The 23,315-nt window shown below is 43.5% G+C and overlaps 1 protein-coding gene across 1 annotated transcript in view; it reads right to left on the bottom strand.

Annotated features, from left to right (window-relative positions):
• Window positions 1-23,315, bottom strand: part of MYO16 (myosin XVI) — a 2,830,569-nt gene that overhangs the window by 2,492,936 nt on the left and 314,318 nt on the right. Inside the window, exon 2 of the mRNA XM_078658257.1 lies at window positions 13,084-13,347. Within this exon, the coding sequence (XP_078514383.1) occupies window positions 13,084-13,347 (264 nt within the window). The remainder of the gene's footprint in view (window positions 1-13,083; window positions 13,348-23,315) is intronic.

Below are 23,315 nucleotides of genomic sequence, written 5' to 3'. Positions count from 1 at the left end.
GCATGCACCTCGCATATCACAATGCGCAATCAAAAAAAGAAATGGATCCATGAGGTGTACACCATCCTGGCAATCAACACGGGCTCTAAATTGTGAGCTCTACTGCTCGTCATCTATGAAAGGGATCCATGAGGTGTACACTCTTCTGCAATCAATACTCCATCTGAATTGTGAGCACTGCTGTCTGTAGTGTTTGCTCACACAACAATGACAGCAGGTAAGCAGATTGGCCTGGGTGCACAGGGCCGCCAATTGAGCGCAGAGCTGCGGGAAGGGTGGGGTGCTTCAGCTTGGTTGCACAGGTGTGAACAAACGATATTGCTGTGTGTAATGATGTGATCTCTGACCTCATTCAGTCTCATCTCTGTCTCATTTTAAAGACCTGCTGGACTGTACTGTAGGCCTGAGCCAGTGGGCAGTGCTGCCCTACAGACACGTGGCGTTGGCATTTAGGACACTGTTGTGAGCTCCTTACTAAGTGTACATGCACACAGGCTCCCGCCACTGCATCACTCGCGCACATTATGCTTCTACCATGCACTCTGTTCCTTTGTAAGTGAACATTGGTATAACATATTATTATTTAACCTTGTGTATTCCCATGCACTCCAACTCCTCTTTGAACCACGATTACCACTAACAGTTGGTAGATCGTACTTCAAAAAGGAAGGATGCACTCAACTCCTACTTTCTATCAAGCTTGAAATAAACATTCACTTACCTCCAGACGTTTCCACCATTAAATTATTTCTCCCTTTTCAGACATTTCATTGATTGCCACAAGAATGGCGGAGTGGGAGCTGACCCCGCAATGATGCCCTGGCATTCTGACACCTTCCATCATGGTATCAAGACACCGTGGCCTACTTATGACCTGGTCTACCGTCATAACGTAACCCGGACTTGGAGCTTGCACCAACATGTCGTGGAACACACCAGGGGTGGCAGGTGAGCAGTGAAGCCTTGGTGTGCAAGACCTACAATTGAGCACAGTGCGGGGGAAGGGGTTGGGGTACAGCAGCCTGGGTACACAGGTGCAGGCAAGCGATTTTACCATAGCTAATAATGTAGGACTATATACTCAAAGAACGGCGATAAAATTATCATCACTTTAGCAGCAGGAAACCGCCGCTAAAGCGACGATAAGGGGTTGATAATATGTCCTTGTGAATTCCCATAGAAGCCCAAGTTCACACCAGAACCTGGGCTTCTAAGGGAATTCACAAGGGCATATTATCAACCCCTTATCACCGTTTTAGTGGCAGTTTACTGCTGCTAAAGCGGCAATAATGTTATCACCCTTCCTTGATAATATGGCCCATAATCTCTGGCCTCATGTATTTAATTTTAAGGACTTGCTGAACCACACTGTTTCTTGCGGACCCCAGCGTCCTAGACAAATGGGTGACTGAGGGTAAACACTAACGGCTGGGTGCAATAGGCCGATGCTCTATCTCTTCCTCCCTCTCTTCTTTTGACTCTCCCTCCCCTTCTCCTTTCCACCCACTCGCACTCCCTTCCATTCTCACTATCGTCCTTTCATTCGGTATACCTTTCTTTACCTCTTCCACATAGCACACATACTTATGTTTAAGGTTTTTTTTGCAGGTTTCCTACGCTGCTTCCACTGGAGTCCAACCCACGTTTTTTTATTATACTGTTCTATTAAAATCACATTTCTATTTATTTCTGTTTTAATAAAGGTTACTTTTTTTCAGATAAATAACTCAGTGTATAGGTCTTCTTTTTCTGACAACACTTGTCTATTATTTATTGTGAAAATCATCTGTTTATAGGAGATTTTAGGGACAACATTATTTAGTATTAGAGTGCACCCACCAAACATATTCTAACTGACTATTAGACAAATGAAGCCTGGGTAATTGTACAACTGCAAGAGTTCTAAGAGCGTATCACTTTATAACACCATAAGTACTGCCTGTGTGATTACAGAACAAATAAGGCACTGCCTAGGACCACCGAGGCTTCAGGGACTGCTGAGTCCCACCCTGCATATTTAAATGAAGAACCAGAGTGTGGCGATCCCCGGACTTTAGTTGACCTCGAACCAACCTCCCAACCCACATGACCCCTATGCTAGTGTAACATTCCAATCCCTATAGGAACCAACCCCTCCGCCGGCCTAGTCAAAATGTCCTCTATCAAACCTACCTACGCCAACCCCCTCACGTCGAGCTACGTCAAACAGCATGGCCCAAACTCCTTCTCGATTAATCTCCCCCCAACCTCCCACCTGAATCGAAAAAAAAACTCAAACATAAACTGATCAGGCAATTCCCCGAATCACTATTTGCAGAAATATATCATTGCTCCTATAAAGGCCAAGTAAAAATGGACCTCATCTTTCACACGGAAAACCCCGTAAAGTGGATCTCCACACTCAGATCACAACTCCACATTACCAAAACTACCAATACACCCCATAGCTGCAAACTCTCTTTCCCTATTCCTAATCGCTCGACAAGAAGGGGGAACACCTTGGTGACCATCTATTTCAATGGCACAGTCTTGATCCAAGCCACTAACGACAACCTTGAGACATTTGATTCCCTCTTCCCCTCACTTAGGACTGCCTCCGCTCATACTCATCTTGCCCACCCAACCTACTCCCCTACCCCGACATCCAAACTCCCCAGAGGAACTCGCACTAAAATCCGACACCCGCCATCATTAAACCCCTTCCTCCTACTACTCGTGCCACCTCTAGCACCAAAAACAAGTCCCCCTATACCCTCTTCCCCTCACTTAGGACTGCCTCCGCTCATACTCATCTCGCCCACCCAACCCACCCCCCCTACCCCGACATCCAAACTCCCCAGAGGAACTCCCACTACACTCTGGCACCCGCCATCATAAACCCCCTTACTCCTAATACTCGTGCCACCAATAGCACCTCTAGCACCAAGAACATGTCCCCCTGGCCCCAAAAGGCTCTCCCCCCGTGAACTGCCCCCCACTCACTACCCACCTCCAGCAACTCCGTCCACCATCACTACACAAACGAAGACCTCCAATAACCCTCCTACACCTGCCTGGAATAGAAAGCAGATGCCACATCACGAGTCAACCACCTGCACCCCACGCCCCTCCCCAAAGCCCCCACGGATAACGCAAGAAAGACCAGAAGGCAACACAACATAGTCAGGCATTCGCCCCTCCAGGTAGACCCCGCCCAGAATCCATCCACCCTAACCCAAGATGAGACTGGGCCTCAGCTCTCCCTGCTTGAAAGCCAATTAGCTATTATAACACAGGGTTTCAACGTCATACTAAGCAACCTCGCTGCGCTCCGCAATCCATCCAAAAACCACAACAGTACCTCCACTCTCTCGAACCTTGCACACCAAAGGCATGTCAAGGCCACGTGACCCAGCGGGACCTCTTCCTCCCTCTCGAGTCATTGACTGAGGCCCAAAAGAACTATGGAGGCTCTGTCCTCAGATGAAGCGGCTGATCTGGCCTCCTCATACGACACCCCCGCTGCTTCCAATCCCCAATCCACGATTCAGGTAATCACTGGATTTAGAAGCAACCACTCCACTCTGAAACTCCGTAGACCCCCAGCCTCCTTCATCAACATCCCAACTGCATCCTCAAAGATAATAATAATAGAGCCACCATCTACTAACTACATGCTCATAAACTGCAGATCAGCCACCAAATACGCCACAGAGCTTGCTGAATCCATTCTCACCCATTACATAGACATAGCCTTCATCACAGAGACAATGACTGCTCGCCTCCTATTTTGGACACCCTCGTACCCCCAGGCTTCTCAATCTTCAACAAGGACCGAAAAGACCAAAGCGTTGGAGGCGTAGCAATCGTTCACAACAACAACCTGTCTGTGACCCAAATACCCTCAATGCAGCTGCCAGAATGGTCTCCGGGGTTAAGAAATACGACCACTTATCTCCGGCCCTCAGAGAACTAAAATGGCTCCCAGTTGAAATGCGTGCCAGCTTCAGAACTGCCGGCCTCACGCACAAAGCCCCGCACACAGGAAAACCGGAATACCTGGCCTCCAAACTCAAGAAAGCTGGCCAGACAAGAAACCTCAGGAGTTCCGACACCCTCCTACTCATCCCGATGAAAACACACAAACAAAAATCCGCTGCACAATCCTTCACTGGAAACGCATCCAAAATCTGGAACTCCATCCCAGTCAATATCAGGACTATCCATTTCTTTATAAAATTCAAAAGTCTCCTAAAAGACCTCTACTTCAACCGTGCCTTCCCGAAACAAGAATTGCCAATGAAACGCACAAACCGGAAGTCCGCTGGCACCTGACAAGGTTCCACCACAATCCTACCTCTTACTGCACTTTAAAACCCCTTGACAATGTTCTCCCTCGATCTACCTCATCCCCTCTCCCCTACCCCTACCCCCTCCTCATTCCCTCCCAATGGAAAGAGGTTGATCCCAGGACATTGTGCACTCATCAACGCTATCTCAGGACCTCCCTACCTCAAGGACGCAAAGCTCAAGGAAAGAGGTTGAACCCAGGACATTGTGCACTCATCAAGGCGATTTCAGGACCTCCCTACCTCAAGGACGCAAAACTCAAGGAGTCCGTCGAACTTTTACGTATACCTTTGCCTTTTTTTTCTTTGTCTCTCTATATGTGTCTTCTGCTCTAAAATCTTTTGTGAAGCGCTCTGATACCCTCGGGTCTGGCCAGCATTATACAAAACTCCTAAAATAAAATAAATAAATAAAAAATTAGTAAACAATACCCGAGAAGGTGGCGCTCCCCTAGGCTGCAAAACGTCTCTGTGCCATTCCGCGCCTAATTTACATGTGACAATAAGATCCCAAGTCCAACAGGGACCCCGGAATATAATAATTGGATTGGCTACGGACCATTACCCACCAGGAGCCTCATTTAAAAGAACGGGTGAGACCCCGCTTTTTTTTTGTTCTTTTCTCTCAATTTTTACCATCCGCATCCCCTCTATTACAGCGATACGAGGTTTTCCTCCTCTTGCTTCAAGTAGTCGAACAAGTATTTGCTATCACAAATTGGAAGCCATGCACCACCTCTAATAGCAAACACAAATGTCCCGCAAATGCACACCCCGGGACATTGCATGAGCTGCGCCTGAGAGTTTGCCCTCCCTAGATCCATGATGCATTTGTTAGTATAAACGCATACTAACACTACTTATACACGTTTAGTACAGCGACCAGAATGTAGAGAAGAAGCAGAGGAAGCGCAAAATCCTACCAGAAGTCGGATGACATAGTTCAATGAGCCGACGACCCTGGCATGAGTGGAAACAGCTACACAAAGAAAACGGGTCTTCAGCACAACGCAAGCAATTTGAAATATTGGTGAGTGGTGCCTTCTTTTTGCCTTCTCCCGCTCGTCGCCAAGTTTATGTAGTGTAGAGGCAGACAGCAGTAGATCCAATAAGTAGATTTATTACAAGAAAACAAGACACCTGAAACAACCACCAACAGGAGCAGACAGCAAAGCAACTGTCTATTCGAGCACCGTGTACAAACTCCACAAAGTTTCCCTCATGACAGCCCTACATTCTAACATTACATACTTAGATTCTAGTAGAATTACATACTAACATTCTACTATGACTTACAATGGAATACTACACAGAGCACATGACTTTACAGCAATGAGCTCATGGTTTAATCCACGAGTCTTGAGACCGGTAGGGGTAAGTCTTTCACGTTTCACCCCCTATATTGTATAAACGCAAACTAACCCTACTTTCACAGTTATGCTACAGCGCCCAGAGCACATCACTTTACAGCAATGAGCTCACAATTTAAGCTCACAGTTTAATCCCTGACTCTTCACACCAGTGGGGTGAGTAGTTCGCTTCCCACTCCCTATTTACTATAAACGCATACTACACTACTTACACACTTATACTACAGTGGCTAGTATCCTACAGTGCCCAGAGCCCATCACTTTACACCAATCAGCACGGTTTCATCCCCAAGTCTTCACACCGTAGGCATAACTACTTCGCTTCCCGTATACTATCAACACACAGTAGTGGTCAGTAGTTTGCTTCTCACTCCCTGTATGGTATAAATGCCTACTAATACTACTTGCACACGTATGCTACAAACAGCAGACCACATCACTTTACTGCAATGACCTCACGGTTTAAACTCTCGGTTTCATACCCGAGTGTAGCACCATATCATATCACCACCATGCCACTCTGAGCAACACCGCACTTTCAGACCATTAACAGTGATTACCTACTAGTAGGTAATCAAGAACAAATTACAATAATTCCTCGATTCTTTTAGCTTTCAAAACTTCTCTCTATTCTCTCTATTACTGTCTTTCTACTTTTCCATATAAATAGTTTTTTAAATATTCAAGTACACATCGAAGTCAGAAATGCAACGTATTCTATCAACACACTTTCTAGAACATTCTATAACACGTGGAGGTTAAAAGTTCATATTTTTTTTAAACCTAACGATATTTTTTTGCAACATTTTCTCAAACATTTAATGGCAAGTGCAGGTTAAAAGTTCATGATTGTTTTAAGTTCGAACAATGCCTTCCAAATGGAAGTAGCAGGTGTGGTTGAGTTGAGCAAATGTTATCCTATAATAAGTACTCTACGTGCAAACTGCTTTTTCTTAACCAATCACAAAGATACTTTTCCACAAAACGAATGTGCACTCCACTTTTAAAAAACAATGTTTTTCATCTCCCAATCAGGTACCGTTTTGTTTGTGAAAAGAAACTAGTTTCCCATCTTTAAACATATCTCTTATTCTACGAAGGAACTGCATGGGCTACAGACATCTTTCCATACCTTCCAGCCATACCTTCAAAATGCTAGTGGGGATCGTAGGACATAGCTATGTTTTCTGGTACAAGAGGTATGCAGAACAGAGACGTATTTACTTAGACCTAGGTTTACAAAATGTGGATATTAAATGGTTTGGACAGAGAGGATTGAAGTGGCACCTATTGTTGCCTTTGGTAAAACCTGTTTGCTTCTCCAACACCCTGACTTCATGATTGTGCACTGTGGTGGAAACGACCTAGGCACATTGACTGGGGTAGGTTTGGAAATGCTTATGAAGGACACCTTTGGACAATTGATGTTACTTTAGCTTCAAACTGTCTTTGTATATTCCGATATATGCCAAAGACAGAAGTGGAAATGGTCCAAACAATTTTGCCCTCAGACTGAAAAATCTCGGAAAAAAGTCGACAAACCTGTATCTGCATACCACAGAGACCACAAAATGGGCTCCATCTACAACAACAATGTATATTTTGATATGGCAGATATATACAGAAGTGATGGAGTACACTTCACAGATCAAGGAAACCGAATTTCCCTGAATAACTTGAAGCTGTGCATCCGCACTTATAAGTAGCTCCAACTAATGAACACAAGGGCTCTTTTTAGAGCCACCCTATAACTTACAACTTAGGCCCGCTATTTTAGGGTCATATAACGCCAACTCCCGCTCCCTTCGCCAAAATGTATTCTCCATACAGCTGAGGCGCAGCGGCCAGACCATCTCATTTTGCAGCACATACCTCTCGCTTTGATCCCCAGCTCTACTCACCCATAAGGGTGAGTAATTTGCGCTTTACAAATACCGTATTGATTTACCTTCACACCCCCTATACAACACCACCTAAGCACCATACACAAGCAACAATGTTCTAAACAAAAGTTCATCCATGTAGCTATAACTACATGCTGACACTACTTGCACAGATGTGGCACAGCGGCCAGAGCACATGACTTCACAGCATATGACACACAGTTTGGGCTCACGCTTTAAACCCGTACTCCGGCAGCAGCTCAGCTTAGCAGCATGAGACTCTAGACAATACCTCACATATATTCGGTACCCCAGGACTTTCATACCAGTACGGGTCAGTAGTTTGTCCTAGTAGTTATAAACACATGCGGACACCACTTCCACAACTGTAGTGCAGCGGCCACGGCACATGACTTCACAGCATGAGACAAACAATTTGTCTCACGCTTTAATCCCCGAGTCCCTTACCAGCTTACCTTACCCGCATCAGACTCTACGCAATACCTCACTTAATTTCCGTAGCCCACCACTTACACACTGGTAGGGGTAAATACTTTGCTTCGCACCCCCTCTATAGCACACCCTAAACACCCCAAAGAGGTAACAGTGCTCTTTTCCTCCTATTTCCCCCTTTTTTCCCCTTACTCACTTCAACCTAATCACAAAATAGCGGCCAACACTTCCTGCACGGCTCGCAGCCAATCAGCAATCAGCAGCAAGCTCGTGCTGATAACTCCTCGGCCAATAAGATGGCAGACTTCCCAAATATCAATATCTGTAAATTTCGATATTTCTCAAAAAATACAGAATGGATTTACACCAAATAAACAAAAGTGTGCTTTCTAGACCAAGACCCTCTCCCTGCCAAATTTGGGGTAATTCCGGTCACCTGTTCGACCTGTAACCTTGTCTAAAGTTTCCTATGGAAATTAACATTGAAAAAACACGTTTTGGGACCCCCATTTTTTCTCAGCCCCCCCTTGACGAATCACCCCCAAACTTTCAACATAGGAGCTGATGTCAACAAGTAATTCGTTTTGGAAATTATGCGAAGATTCGTTAATCGGCGCCAAAGTTATTGGGGATAGAATGTTGCCATTTCACATGGTAACAAGGTCCTAACTAATACTACCTACTGGCGACTGCCAGTAGGTAATATATATATATATATATATATATATCCACAACAGTTTCAAGCGCCGGATGCAGCAGACTCGATTCCGCCGCGGCACCGCCAAGAAACAAAAGACCCAAAGATTCCGTGAGTAATTATTTAATCTCTGCAACGGACAGCATAACGTTTCGGCCTTCCAAAGGCCTTGGTCACATATATATATATATATATATATCAATCAAAGAGCGCACCTGCGCTTCCAGCAGTTACACTCAACGTTCCGTGCCTTCCAGCTTCATTTGCCTCGCACATGCCCTGGAATCCCCATTTCTCCTTACATTACTTCATGCGCCCAACGCGTTTCGAGGCCAACACCTCTTCTTCATGGGGCTAAAGCAAAAAAACAGGCAGTGCTCTCACCTTGTGATTTCCAACTTTATTTCGTTGGAAGGAACCGCCCTAAGTGGGTGTGGCTGAAGCATCTTATACCACCAAGAATGATGGTTAATGCAGTCCGAGGTGAGAGTGTCATTTATCCCTTGAATAGGTTTCCTGATTTAGTGCAGGTTTCGCCATAATTGTTATGCACTTGAGTAGGGGGAGAGTTATATATATATATCCTACAGGGTTATAGACTGAAAAAAACACTGTTGGATGCAATTAATATTAGTTATGTATTAGTTGGTGTATCACAAGTTGTCCTTTTTACATGGAGATGGTTTTCTATTGTTGTTGCCTTACTAACAGCACATTATCCATCATTGTGGTTACTTTGTTCACATATAGTCAAAGCATTATTTTCCTTTTTTCAACTTTGTCATAAACTTGCACAGTTAGCTGATATGTCTCATTGTCATTAAATTTGTTGTTACTCACCACTCGTTTTGTAAATTTGGCAAGGCCTTTTGAAATAAGTAAATGGTTTCAATAAGTAATCAATTTTGCAGTCAGGGTCCTTCTTGAGTTTGGTGCAGCAATGCCTCTAAAAATTTAATAATTGAACACTATATGCAGTAAAATGATAGAATCACATTAGGTGAGTTTTTCTGCCAGAGGTTTCAAATAAAAAAAATGTTGAATTTCTTCCAAATTCCTTTCATATTCATTCTGAGAGAACTCCCTTTTTGCCTGTATGTTTGTGGTGCAGCCTGGGCTCTAGAGGGTTATATTGATTCCCCCGCTCATTTTTGTATATTTTGCAAACTGTACGAGCAGTGCAAACTGTTCAAACTAAACTTTTCTCTCATCATGAGTGGCAGAGCCACAGCACTATTTTTAATATATGCCAGTCACCCCTGAGGTAGGCCTACTGAGCCCAGGAGGCAGGGTACATTAGATTCAATCTGTGGACATAGCAATGCAAGCTTATATGTCCCTATAGTAGCCTCTTCCCATAAGGGGTTACCGTAAGTGTTCAGGGGGCCATAGGATAACAAGGACTGGTACCTGGGCAGTCCAAGGTTGTCAGCTCTTTTATGATCCTACACAAAAGTGAAATGGTTATTATCAATCAATTTGTCTCATCAAACTCAACTTTTTTTTAATGAGACATATATCCAGGTCGCTACTTTAGAGGATGCCCTCTCAGTATCCCCAGCCTTTCCTGTGCCTTTGCAGACAGCCTGCAGCTGCTGCCACCAACATAGGAATCTGATCCCCTGCCAGGAGGTCTGAACGCTCCCAGGAATCAGAAACAAAGGCATCCCTGGTTGGAAGGTGACACCTTCCCCCTGATAGGATGGTTAGTTAAGTGGCATATCAAAGCGTTGAGCCTCCCACCACATCTGATATGCAAGTATACTTCCTCCCAGGGGAAGAAAAGCAACCCCCTCCCCACAGGCACATTTTGAACCCAGGCAGGCAGGAAAATTAGTCAGAAGGAGTACACCCCTAGAAAGCTAGTCACACTCCTAGGGTAGGCTAACTGGTCTATACATCCGAAGAAGGGGTCTGCCATCTTGGCAGAATAGAGGCTTCTGGGTAGAAAAGGTGATACAGTCCCCAGGAAGTGGTCACCTCAAGGGCGGATTAGCCGCTGGGGCTAGTAGCCCATTGACTACTAGCTCCTATGCCCCGAATGCCCCTAAATCAAGGATTTAAGGGGCTCCCCTGGCAACGGAACCTCATATCTGATTGCCTTGCAACCAAAGGACAAAGAAGAGACCCGAGTATGTGACTTAAGGACCTACAAAAACGAAAGAGCCAAAGACTGCAACTGTGGCAACCACCCTGCAACTGCATTATTTCAACTCATGGACCAGAGATGGGTTCAAAGGAAAGAGGAACCCCTCTACAAGCCAAAGGCAACTCTAGAACTCCCTTGGACTAGAGGTACAAGTCCGCTGCAGCAGGCACAAAACACACTCCTGGGTACAAAGATTCACTGTCCATTGGGCCCGCAAAAGGGAATCGCCCAAAAGTAAATGGCCTAGTGATTGTGAGAAATGAAGGCCGGACCTCCAGCATGTTTCAGCTGGCTACCATTTCCCCCAAGGCTCCAGGAAGTCAAAGCAGCCAAAGTCTGAACTTACTGTTACCTAGTCGCCAGCCGGGCTACTATTACCTTTATTTCAAACCGTGCCTCAAGGGAACCCTGCAGCATCCTCAACTTGATGTTCCTGTTGCCCTGTTGTTGACTGTTTGCATCTCCTTGTTCACAAGCACCATCTTAGCTGTAAAACCAGCACCCGTGGCTCTCGGTTTCAGCACCAGAGACATGCAGGGCTGCTCTGCACCCGAGCCCTAGTAGCAAAGTAAAATTCAACTGACTGTCCGCGCTTGGTCTTGGGAAACACCTCACCTTACCACCAGTGGTTTCCATGGAACTCGACCTGCAAATGACCATTTGTCACTAGTCGATGTTGCCATTGACCACAATGTTAATGTTTTGCTGGAGTGGTATGCATTGATTTATTTTACCTTTGAAAATCCATTACTCTGTGTAGTCCTGCTGGCCCTGCGGGGAAGACTCTCATCATGGCTCCGGGAATAAGTTGTGGTGGAGTAAAGGTGATGGCCCAGAGAGCGTGGCGACGTCAGGAGATGCACCGGAAAACAGAAAAGGAAGTGGAGTGATGCCAAGGGAGGAGGACGGAAAAGAAGACGAAGCGGCAGAGAAGGAGTTCCCGGAATCTGAGGAAGCAGAAGTTTGAACACTCATTGAGACCAGAGAAGAGAGGTCTGCCGTGGAAGAAAGCAAGGAAGGAGAGGAGGAAAAGACCACATTCCCGGAGGCCACGAGAGAAGAGAAACTGCCTGGGGGCAACACCTGCCGGTCCTGCCATCCCGAAGGAGGTGAGGGCGGAGAGATCTCCTCTGCCATGACCCTGGAGGGCAAGGGCAAGGGCAAGTGTCATTATTCAATTTTCTTACTTTTGGGAGGTGGCGGGCAGTGCACCAGTAACCTGACACTTCCCCCTTTTGGAGCACCTAAAAAAAAACTGGAAACTTCACTAGTACTTCGGGTGGCAAGGTGATGGTTCAATTCAGGGGCTTATTGAGAGAGCACAACCGGTTATTTTTGTGTGTGTTTATTTTGAGGGACAACTTCTAATTCCCCTCCTCTCTACCCTCCACTCCTATCTGACTGGACCTGGACGGGCAGATTACTCAGCAGAAGGTTACGAATTCCCAGGAGGAGGAAGCTTCTCAAAAACAGAGTGAAAGAACTAGCCTTGGTTGGACTATTTTCCCCTTGTGTTTTGGAGACGGTTTTTGGGACATACTTTTGCCTGTTAACTAATAAATATGTTCCTACCCACTTCTGGCCTGGGCTTTCCCTATGTTCTAGTGACCACACTCTGGTTATGCTCACTCAATTGTATTTGTTTTGGTGTCTACATTTATATAAAAATCTGCTTTGTTTTTATCAATTGGTGTTGAATTCCCTTCAAGTCGTGTCAATTACTTATCTACCAAGTTGGTGCTCTGAAATACTTAACACATGTTCCTCTGGGTAAAGCCTGCCTGCTCTGTGCCACAATACAAGGACTGAGATAGGGATTTATTAGTGTAAATCTAAGGACCGATTTGGGTAATGTGTGATTATTGCATAGTGAAGACTAAGCAGCCTTGCTACATAATAACCTACTTTCCTACAATGTTCTAGAACAATTTTTCTTAAAATATATCCATAGATGTGTCAGTAAGTTATTAACTTTATAATATACAAAATATTAAAAGTCCACATTAAGAAACAGTTGACATAAGGTTGTATTTTCAACAATGCCTTCTTAGCTACAATTCTATATTTCATACAAAGAAAGAACCAGATATATGACTGCCTTTGGCTAGATATACACTATACAAATATCACATACATACAGATCAAAGTTTTGGTATGTCAGCCTTCTTCAGTATAGTCTTGCCAGACACAAACATATGCCTACCTTCTTTGTCATCATGGTACTTGACTGCATCCTGTATTGTGTCGGGCAGGTTGAAATGAACTGTGCGTGTTTTCCCATGCTTCAGACTTTTCTTATACCCATCCTGTTTCTGAAGAGCCTTTTCCCGTTCATAGTATGCCTTTAGCTGGTCACATCGCATGCGTCTTACCAGCCTCTGACGCTGGCCTAATGGAAGGGACTCCAGCAAACACTGGTCAATTTCCATGTCATGGGATCGAAAAACATTACAAAGTTGAAAACAACCTGCAACAAATGAATAATGAGGACATTAATGCTCAAAATTATTTGGGAACATTCTCAAATTTAGACAGATAAATACACACACATACATAAATAAATATATTCACTGAAATTTTTTTTTTTTAAAGAAATGTTATAGTTAGGAGAAAATGGCAGGTAAAACATACCAGTTTAAACGAGTACAACCACAATAGGCCCTGCCCTTAAATAACCATAAATGGTGCCCCATCTAAAGAATTTATTTTTTTCACGCTGCATAAACTAGTTGGTTCGAAAGGTATGGGCAGCCTTATGAGTTTGGAAAAAACGATAAACTTCGATGTTTGTGGACTTTTAAACTCTGATCCAAACTTGTCTCACCCCGAAATTTGTCAGAGATTTACTCCAGTTAAGTGATGGAGTAACTCCCCTATGATACACACAGGTATATTTAAGCTTGCTACAGTAACAGATGGAGTGAAAGAGCAGTTGCTAGTTTATGTCTGTGACAATCCTTTCCTTGCACCCCTGATGATTTTGGCTTGGTGCTCGTTTTCTATTCCCATCCTAGAAAACTCCTGTACTGTACTCATGGCGGACTCCTAAATTCCAGCAGTAAGGCGAGAGTAACATAAGTGTAAGGCACATTTAATCATAGGAAAATCCGTGTGAAGCTGAGTGTTTAATGGCTAGCCTCAGATTTCAGCTCATTAAGCATCCACAAAAAATTAATCGTTTACGCAACAGCGAAATCAATGACAGTGTAAGGCACATTTAATCAGAGGAAAATCAGTGTGAAGCTGAGTGTTTAATGGCTAGCCTCAGATTTCAGCTCATTAAGCATCCACAAAAAATTAATCGTTTACGCAACAGCGAAATCAATGACAGCAATTTTCCTTGAAAATTTTGTTTCAGGTCTTAATGAGACAGATATCAGGCATCTATCAAATGAGCTACTCAGAAGATGAGTCATAATCTAGTTTGTGTTTGCTTTCACCATATCACTGTAAAAGCTGGACTCATTTATAGAGTAATCACGAGTGCAATATAGATATTGAGCCTGGTGATTATCTTCAGATGAGGAGACACCCAACAGTTTGGTAAACTGAAATAGAGAAACAATGTTATGCTAGAGCTCAGTGACAAAAATACCCAAAGTTTTAAAAAGGTAAAAATCAAAAATCCTTCCCAAACACAAAATTGCAGCCTCTTTCTATAGTATGTGCACAACATAAAACTCACTCCTTCCCCACCTCTGATACCCTACCGCCCCCGCGGGGCCAAGAACTTTCAGAAGGAGGTGATGTTGTCCAAGGCGTAGACTTTTTATTTACATAAATCAAATAATCACCACAAACCATCACGAGAGTGCAAGTATTCCACTTCTATATATATCATTATTCACATCATTACACTAGCGACATCCACATGTCAAAAGCAGTAAAGAAAATTAGGCCAGACATTACACTTGATCTTCAGCTTGGCCGTACACTTCAACTTAACTTGAATTTGGCCGACTCTGCCGACATGTAAGTCAGTAAGGAAATTATGCCATACATTACATTTGAACTTCTGCTTGGCCGTACACTTCAACTTGAATTTGGCCGAGTCGGCCGTCCCACTCAGCTGCGCATATTGTCCCCTCCACGCCTACCCTCTGCACACTTCCATCCTACCCCCTCCTGGGGTCCATCTAGTGGCTGAACCTCCATCGCTGTGCATGCCCCTTTGCTGTTATCTGTCAGCGCTCCACCTTGCTCTTTTGCTGGGTGGGTGGGTGGTTTAGAACGCTCCTGTGGCTTCCTTGGGGTTCAAGAAGACAAAGAGGACAAGACCCCGGGATACCGCCTTAAATAACATACTTTAGTTTCAGTTTCCTTTAAGTGTTGAAGAGTCAGCATTGATCCAACCCCTTCCGGCATCTAGCCCCCGGAGGAGTCTCGGCTCCGTGGCGCAAATAAAGGCACCCCTCCCTAGGTGTGGGGGGCACCTGCTCATTTCAGCAGGACATCAGTTCATACTTTCAGTCTTAGCGTTTCATTTCACAATATAAGGTCAGATTCACAAAGATTTTCCAGTAAGTGTTGCATATTTTGTAGTCTTCCTGAATTCCTCCTAGAGTCTAAAAGTACGCCGAGAGCATTCTAGCCTTAATCCTAAAATTCATGAGTAATGGAAAAGTATTACAACAGTAAGTCAGGGCAAAATATTTGTGTATCTGCTCCCTATTTTTTTCTAAGAGGTTCAGTTGTAGTTGCTTCTCAAAAGTAACTGAAATAACACACCTTATAACAATGAGCTCTATTTACAAGGATTTTCCTATGTTTTACTGTTGTACAACTTCTAATTTCTAGGTGAAAGCCAGGAGTAAGCCAAGTCTACTCTAGCTTACGTCTGAAATTGATCAGTAAGCCAGAAGTACTGAAAGAGTAAGCCACAGTTATTCAGTCATCATCTTCGTACATTGATTTGCAACAGAATCACCTAGGACTGAAAGTGTATGAGCCCGATTCACAAACATTTTGCTCTGACTTACTCTACAGTATGCCTGACTTACAACTGAATTATAGAATTATTAGATTATATAGGTCGAGCACTATACGAAGAATCATACACAACCCAAGAAGCATTCAGGTGACATGATTATTATTCGTACATGAGCATAGCATTCCCCTGAGGAAGGGCTTGTAATCAGCCCGAAATGTATTAGGACTGTTAACATTGGATACAATATTACTGGAATATGTAGATGGAACTTATTTCTCAAACGTTTATGAAACACTCATGAAGCTAATGAGTTTGGAGCAAATCATATGAAACAGCAGAATTGTGTGGATTTTACTTCATGATGAACTTTATATGAACATTTAGACTTTGTGTCACTTTAGTGCTGTGCACCGGGGAGTCTTCCTCCAAGTTGGGGAAGCTTGGTATTAGTCCTTTGTCATTTACGCTGATAGGCACAGACAGCGTTATCTCTGGTAGCACGCCACAGACCATCACAAGAGATTACAATTTGGATTTACCTATCAGCTGTGCAAGTCCTTCCCAAATCTTTAGTTCGAGAATTATATTTAGTACATGTTTTAACAGCCACATATTAGTTGTCGATGCGAGGCAAATGTTATCCTTAACATAATGTATTATAGTTAAGCTAACCATTAGGGTCATTAGCTGAACAGACAGTGTTACACTCTTATAATTACAATTAGAACATATTGATTAACTGAAGCGAACATGGGGATGAAATGAAAAACAATGATAAATCACAGTTTTGTTAAACAATTGGATAGTAATGAAGTGTGTTACTGTATATCAATTCTATTGAGTGGCTGATAAATTGCAGTTGACTCTGCAGGACGAAAAAGAACACCGTTTTGTCACTACACAACATATTTGAAAACCACTTTAATAATGCAGTGAAACATGTAGAAATGTGTGTGAGTTTGTTTTCTACTTTTCAAGGGCTGGGCACGAGAAAAGTCATTTGGCTCTCAAGGTTCTTGGCTTGAAGACAGGATGATTTCCTAAAGAAGCCACCTTGTCAGCCAGTGGAGAAAACACAAAGCTGTGTCTCTAAGGAAAACTAAAGGCGGAAAAAAGGCCAGTGACAGAAAAAACTTCCAGAAACGTGCCAATAGCAATAGCACAGGAACTTAACAAGAGGAATCAGCAGAGAAATAAGGAACAACAGCCAGGCCAGAGTCTTGAGCGCTGCAAATCAAAGCAAAGTGATCATCGCAGGCTTATATAATGACCTGGAAATTAAACTAGGACCAAAGGGAGTGCTTCCTTCATATTGGCTAGGAAACATTGCATTATAGTCTATAGGATGGCAGACATGATGAATTGAGTTGACATCCCACACTATCATGGCACTATCATTTTCTATTGCTGCGTCCTTCCTGATGCTTGATTTCCTACCCACCCCATCATGGCACTATAATTTCCTATTGCCAAGTCCTTCCTGATGCTACGACAAGTCATACAGCCTCTCCAAGGCCCCAGCCAAACTGGATGGATGCTGCAAGTAAGTTATTATGCAAGTGCATCCCACAGGTGTGCCAACATTACCGCTTATCAGCAGGTCTGTCCAGGGGCGCGGCAACCATTGCCAACAGGATGCAGCCCGTGGGCGCATCCAACAGTACTCATGGAAATGTTCTTTAAAAAAGCCATTCACACTGAACTGAGATCAAAACTTCAACCTACCACAGATGAAAACAACCCTCGAGAATTACTAAATGGCAAGTCAAGGAAAGGAAATGGAAACAGTTGTAGCAATTTATCCCTTGAATGGAAGACACAATTACTGTATTTTTCCTTGATCAAGTCACCTCTGCCCTACTGAATCATGCCTTCATGAGGACGCTTTTGAAGAAACTCATGGCTGACTCGAAGGTCCTCCTTAACTATCAGTCAATCCCCTGTACACTCTTCCAGATTAATATATTGGTCAGTTTTACACAGGGTAAACATAAGTCCTCCTAGCAACTTCAAATAGCATTAGTGTGTGTACACAGAACTTGCAAGGCTCATACAACATACCAATGAGAAGGACTGTCAGTATTTACATTGAGTATAGGTAAGGATTCATAGTTCAGGAAAAGATCACACAGTGGGCCTCTTTATAATATCAGACTTTCCATCGGTCAGGGTGATGCAGAAACCTGCTGATGAACACACAGGATAGCAGTGAGAATAGAGGGTCATGGCCATGATCACACAAGTTGTCAATCACCTCCTCTCCACCTTCCCATGCAATGACTGCAGCTCCTCACAGGATAAAAAGAACCAGTGATCCTCATGTACATATAGCTGTAATAGAAACATAGCACAACACAAAGGGCCGGATGCATCACTGTTAGGAACAGCGATTACATTATTGCGATTTCCACTTAATCGCAATTAGGTAATAGGTCATCACTATTCCTAATATATGAAATTCATAGAGTTTCATTCAGATATCCCTAGTGGGTCGCAAATGATGATTATTAATGAGGTAGGTCGCAAATTAAGACGCAGTAGGAATTGGTAAAGTCACAGGGATGGCGGACTGGTGTAGTCCGCAGACCATCATGTTTGTGATTGCTTTGAAATAAATCAATATTTTTTTTAATGCAGCCCATTTTCGTGTTTAAAAAAGAAAAATGAAAAGTTTTCTTTTCATTTTTTTAAGAGCAGACAGTGGTCTGTGTGACTCTTTTTGGGGGCTGCGGAGGTGAGGGTGAGCAAGTTAATTGTCGGACACCCCCCCACCCCTGAGAACAAGTCATCGGTCTCAACTACGCCCCCAACCCCCGCTCTTACCTGCACCGGGTGGGAAACTCAGGGTCCGCCCCGGGTGGCATTAGGTCTAGCTACACTACTGAAACATGGTAGCATTGTCTTATGCTTTTAATTTACCTGTAAGTCCCTTGTAAAGTTTTACTACATGTGCTCAGGGCCTGTGAATTAAATGCTAATAGTGGGTCTGCGCAACTTTTAACCACCCACTTAAGTACCCCTTCAAACATGTCTCAGGCTCACCATTGCTACCTGTCTGTGCAGTTTTAAACTGCCATATTGACCTGACACAAGAAACCTTTTGCCAGGCCTATACCCTCCTTTATAATACATAAAAGTCATCTTTAGGGTAGGCCCTAAACAGCCCATAGGACAGAGAGTAATGTATTTAAAATGTCAGATGTGTACTTTTAAGTTTTACAGGTCCTGGTAGTGAAAAGCTCTTACATTTATTTTTCACTTATGCAAGATCTACCGCTACCATAGGTTAACATTGGGTTACCTTATTACATTTAATAAGTGATAATTTCCATTTGGGATAAGGTAGAAATAGCTGGTTGTCTAAAGAGCTATAATTTAAAACCCTCTTTAATGGTAAAGTTGGATTTGAAGTCGCAATTCTGAAAAGTGCCACTTTTAGAAAGTTGCCATTTTCTTGTCCTAACCCTTTGGTGCCTGTTTCCTGGGTCACATGACTCAGTGTAGCTGGCAGTTAGTCATTGTGTATTGCTCCCAGACAGTGAGACAAAGGAAGAGGTGTTGACAGGATGAACCATCTCTGATTAAATGAAGGGGAGGAGCTGTCACCTACCGCACTTGCCCATCACAAAGGTCCTGCCTGGCACACTCACAATGAGTTTGACGATAGTCTTTTGTGACCCTCAGACACCCTAGGTCCAAGGAGGCAGGAAATTCAGTGGAAACTTTCAGAACCGTCTCTTACTTCAAAGCTGGCTCAAACTAAAAAAAATATTGGACTCTCAGGACCAAATCTGCAGTACACCTCTAAACCTGTGGAAGTCTGCTACAAGAAGGACTGCTACTCTGCTCTCCTGCTCCTCTGCTGTCCTGCTCAAAGAACTGGAGCTGTATCTTGAAAACAGGATACACCAGAGTGACTCTGAGGGCTAGTTGGCTGGCCTTCTGATCAGAACATCAGGGACAGAAAAGGCTTCATGCACCTTGAACCCAGCACCTGGGCTTTGTCAGCTGGTAATCTTGCCTTCCAAGTGGTGCCACTCCAGTCCTGGACATTTGGAATTGGTCCTGATGTTGATATGCCAGCCCAGCTGTGTCTCTTGGGTAGAACCATCCAGCACAACACATCTCCTTGCAGCTCCGCATTGGAACCATCCGTGCACATAGCAGGACTTCAGATTGCAGCTCATCAGAACCGCCACTGCGCGACGCAGGACTTCGCATCGCAAACCTCCATCGACTGCATCCTAAATGACAATGCACAACCTCACATCGCCAGCCTTGTTGACGGCTCTATCGGAACTATCGCTGAGTGATGCATCCTCTGTGTAGGACCTTGCATCGCTGCCCGCAGCTCATCGGAACTGCCATTGCATCATGCATCCTCAACACGGGTTCTCACAACGCTCCACAACGCTCAGTACTTAAGGAACTTTGTTTACTGGTCTCAACTTGATCCCTGTGTCCCCCACCCCATGCTCTATCCCGTCGGCCTGAACTTGTGACTTTGTCCCGGTACAGCGCAAGCAGATAACCACAGTTGAAGCTTTGTGCTATTATGCACTATTTTCACTTACATTTTTAAAATTGCATAACTATGGTACCACTGGTCGGATTGTTTTTGTTTTGGTCTCAAATCATTTATTATATTTAACTCTATTTTTCTAAATTGGTGTAAGATTGTTCTTGTTTGTGTTTAACTTTATCACTGTTTGAAGTGCTGCATACATACTTTACACATTGTCTCCAAGTTAATCCTGACTGCTTTGGGCTATGCTAATAGAGGGTTAAGCACAGGTTTATTTGGGGTTTGCTTGTGACTTCAATCTGACAGAAATTGTGGTTGGTGTTTGAGTAGGATTTCTCCCACCCTCAACCTGTAACTCAATTTCATACAATCTGTTAAACAGCAAAAAACACCCCCAGGTAGATACAAAAATGCTTCAGTATCCTTATCCAGGCATAAACCTTGTGTGTAGCTCCTTACCTATGTAGTTTTGTATGGGATATAGAGAGAGAACGCTTGCCAGGAAATTAATAGGAAAAGCTGAGCCCATGGTCTGGCTTTGTTCTTTCATCCGAACCACAAGCTAAGCCATCGAGCGATCACTGCGGGGTGGGGTACGGTGGGGGCAGGGCCAAGCACTGAGAAGCATGGCTTGATTCTGCTAAAGTGCCCCATTGTCATGAGCCACAAATCACTGCAGTATGGCACGAAGCCTGCAGGTTTCTTTTTTTTTTTTTTCTTTTTTTTTTTTTTGTCCTCATATATGCCACCAGAATATATGTACTCTAGATGGGCCTCACTGTTGCCTCTTATACTGTTGTTTTTTTTTTCGAGTCCGCCATGGAAACAGTATCATAGCAGACAGGGATGCCCCAGAGGTGGGCTGCTTTCCTTATCCTACTCCTCCAGGCCTATTTTAGGCACCCTAGGCCTGGTGGAGGACAGGACCGACACAACCTCTGGCATAATCACGGGACCGCTCACCTATTTATCCAGACCATCAATTTAGACCAGACATTCTCAGTGTTCACACTACGGCCAGCCAGATCCATTTTGCATACTTCCATTATATACTTCAGGCATACTGCAAATCTAGGAGGAGACGCTGACTTCCACTCCATACAAATTTGTCTCCTTGCAATAGCTATTATGTAAAAGATGAACTGAGTATCCAAACTATTGATATTATAGTCTTTCAATAGACCAAAAAAGACGAGTCTGCGAGAACAAATAATGGTTATTGAAAGTACATCACCCAAAAAATCCATTATCGCTTTCCAATAGTCTTGAATAACTGGACATTCCAAAAAGATATGGATATCATCAGCTGCGTTATGATTACAACGGGGACAATAATAGTTGTTTCGTGTAATCCTATGCAATTTGGCCGGTGTCCAATAAACTCTATAAGCCGTAAACAAGTGGTTGCGTCTTAAATTGGCTGGTTTAATTAGCCTCTGTGAGAGAGAAAAGGAATCTAACCATCCTTTACTGACCTCTTCAGGGGGCTCAGATATACAGTTTCCCCATAACTTTATTATCTCCGAATGCATTTTACTCTCCTCTTCCTTAATCATCAAATTGTACCAAAATGAAAGCTCTTTTACCCATTTCCCCCCTCTGCCAATTGCATCGAGAATATCTGTATCTTTCTCCCTTTGCATATTTTGACTGGACCACCAGGCAGATAGTTGATAGTATTTGAACCTTGTCACCTGTCCATCTGTGAGTTGTACTAAGGAGTTCCAACTTACTAGGCCCGAATCTGCCCAGAGATCCCCCCATTTTTTTAACCCAGCTGTTTTCAAGGGTTGTGACAGTTGGTCCTGGAGGCATTGAGGAGTGCCAGGAGAGTCCCATATTGGGGAGTGTGTATGGTAATAAGGAATATCAAATGTCTTCCTAATGAACCCCCAATTTTTTAGTGCAGTCTGTAAGATTTTAAGGCGAATTTTTAAAAAAAAATTCTGGTCTCCAAACTTAAATATAAAGTAGTCATGGTCGTGAGGTGAATCAGTTAATAGAGCTTGAAACAAGCGGACCTGTGATGATGCATCTAACTTATTTGCAAGGAGCCTAAAGTTTTTAAAGTGAAATGCATGACAGTATAACAAAAGATCAGGGAGGGCGAGCCCTCCTATTTTTAAACCCCTCCTCAATTTCTTCCATGCAATTCTTGTTGACTTACAGGCCCATATAAAAGATCCAATTTTACCCTGTAGAATATTAATGTCTTTCAGTGAAAATGATAAGGGGATGCAGTTAAATAGAAAAGTCAATTTTGGAAGGATTGTCATTTTAATGAGGTTGACCCGGCCGTATATATTTAATGGCAAATTCCCCCATCTTATTAAGGTTTTATTAATATCTTTAACCACCTTTTGCCAACTGAGTGATGTAATATCTTTTATTGATTGAGTTAGGTAAATTCCCAGGTACCTCATATTTTGTTTTGCGCCCGATATGTGTATGTTATTATTCCATCCCATAATCTCCGTTTTCTCCTTATTTATCTGGTAACCAGACAGTTTCCCAAATTCTTCCGATAAAAGAAATAGCCTTGGAATGGCTACCGAGTGATCCGAGGTATATAAAAGAAGGTCATCTGCGTACAACGCCACCTTCAGTGGCAGATTTCCAAGCTGAAATGGTTGAATAATATTGTCCTCTCTAATCCCACAAACAAAAGGCTCCATATAAACGTCAAACAAAAGGGGAGACAAAGGACAACCCTGCCTAGTACCTCGAGATATATCGAACCACTCAGATAGAGTTCCGTTGACTAAGACCTTTGCCTTTGGATTGTGGTATAAGGATCTAACCGCCTCTATGAAGATTTGAGGGAACCCAAAAGCCGCCATTGTGGCCCATAGATACTTCCAATTTACCTGATCGAAGGCCTTAGCCGCATCTATGGCAACCAGGGCCAGTGGGAGATTTTTAGCGTTAGCGTAGTCTATGGCCCCTATTGCTTGAAATGTTAATTCGTTTAACTGTCTCC

This window comes from Lissotriton helveticus, chromosome 8 (assembly GCF_964261635.1).
Source record: "Lissotriton helveticus chromosome 8, aLisHel1.1, whole genome shotgun sequence".
In the NCBI taxonomy this organism is placed as follows: Eukaryota; Metazoa; Chordata; class Amphibia; order Caudata; family Salamandridae; genus Lissotriton; species Lissotriton helveticus.
Note: the sequence above shows the minus strand (reverse complement) of the source record. Positions and strands in the feature narration are given on the sequence as shown.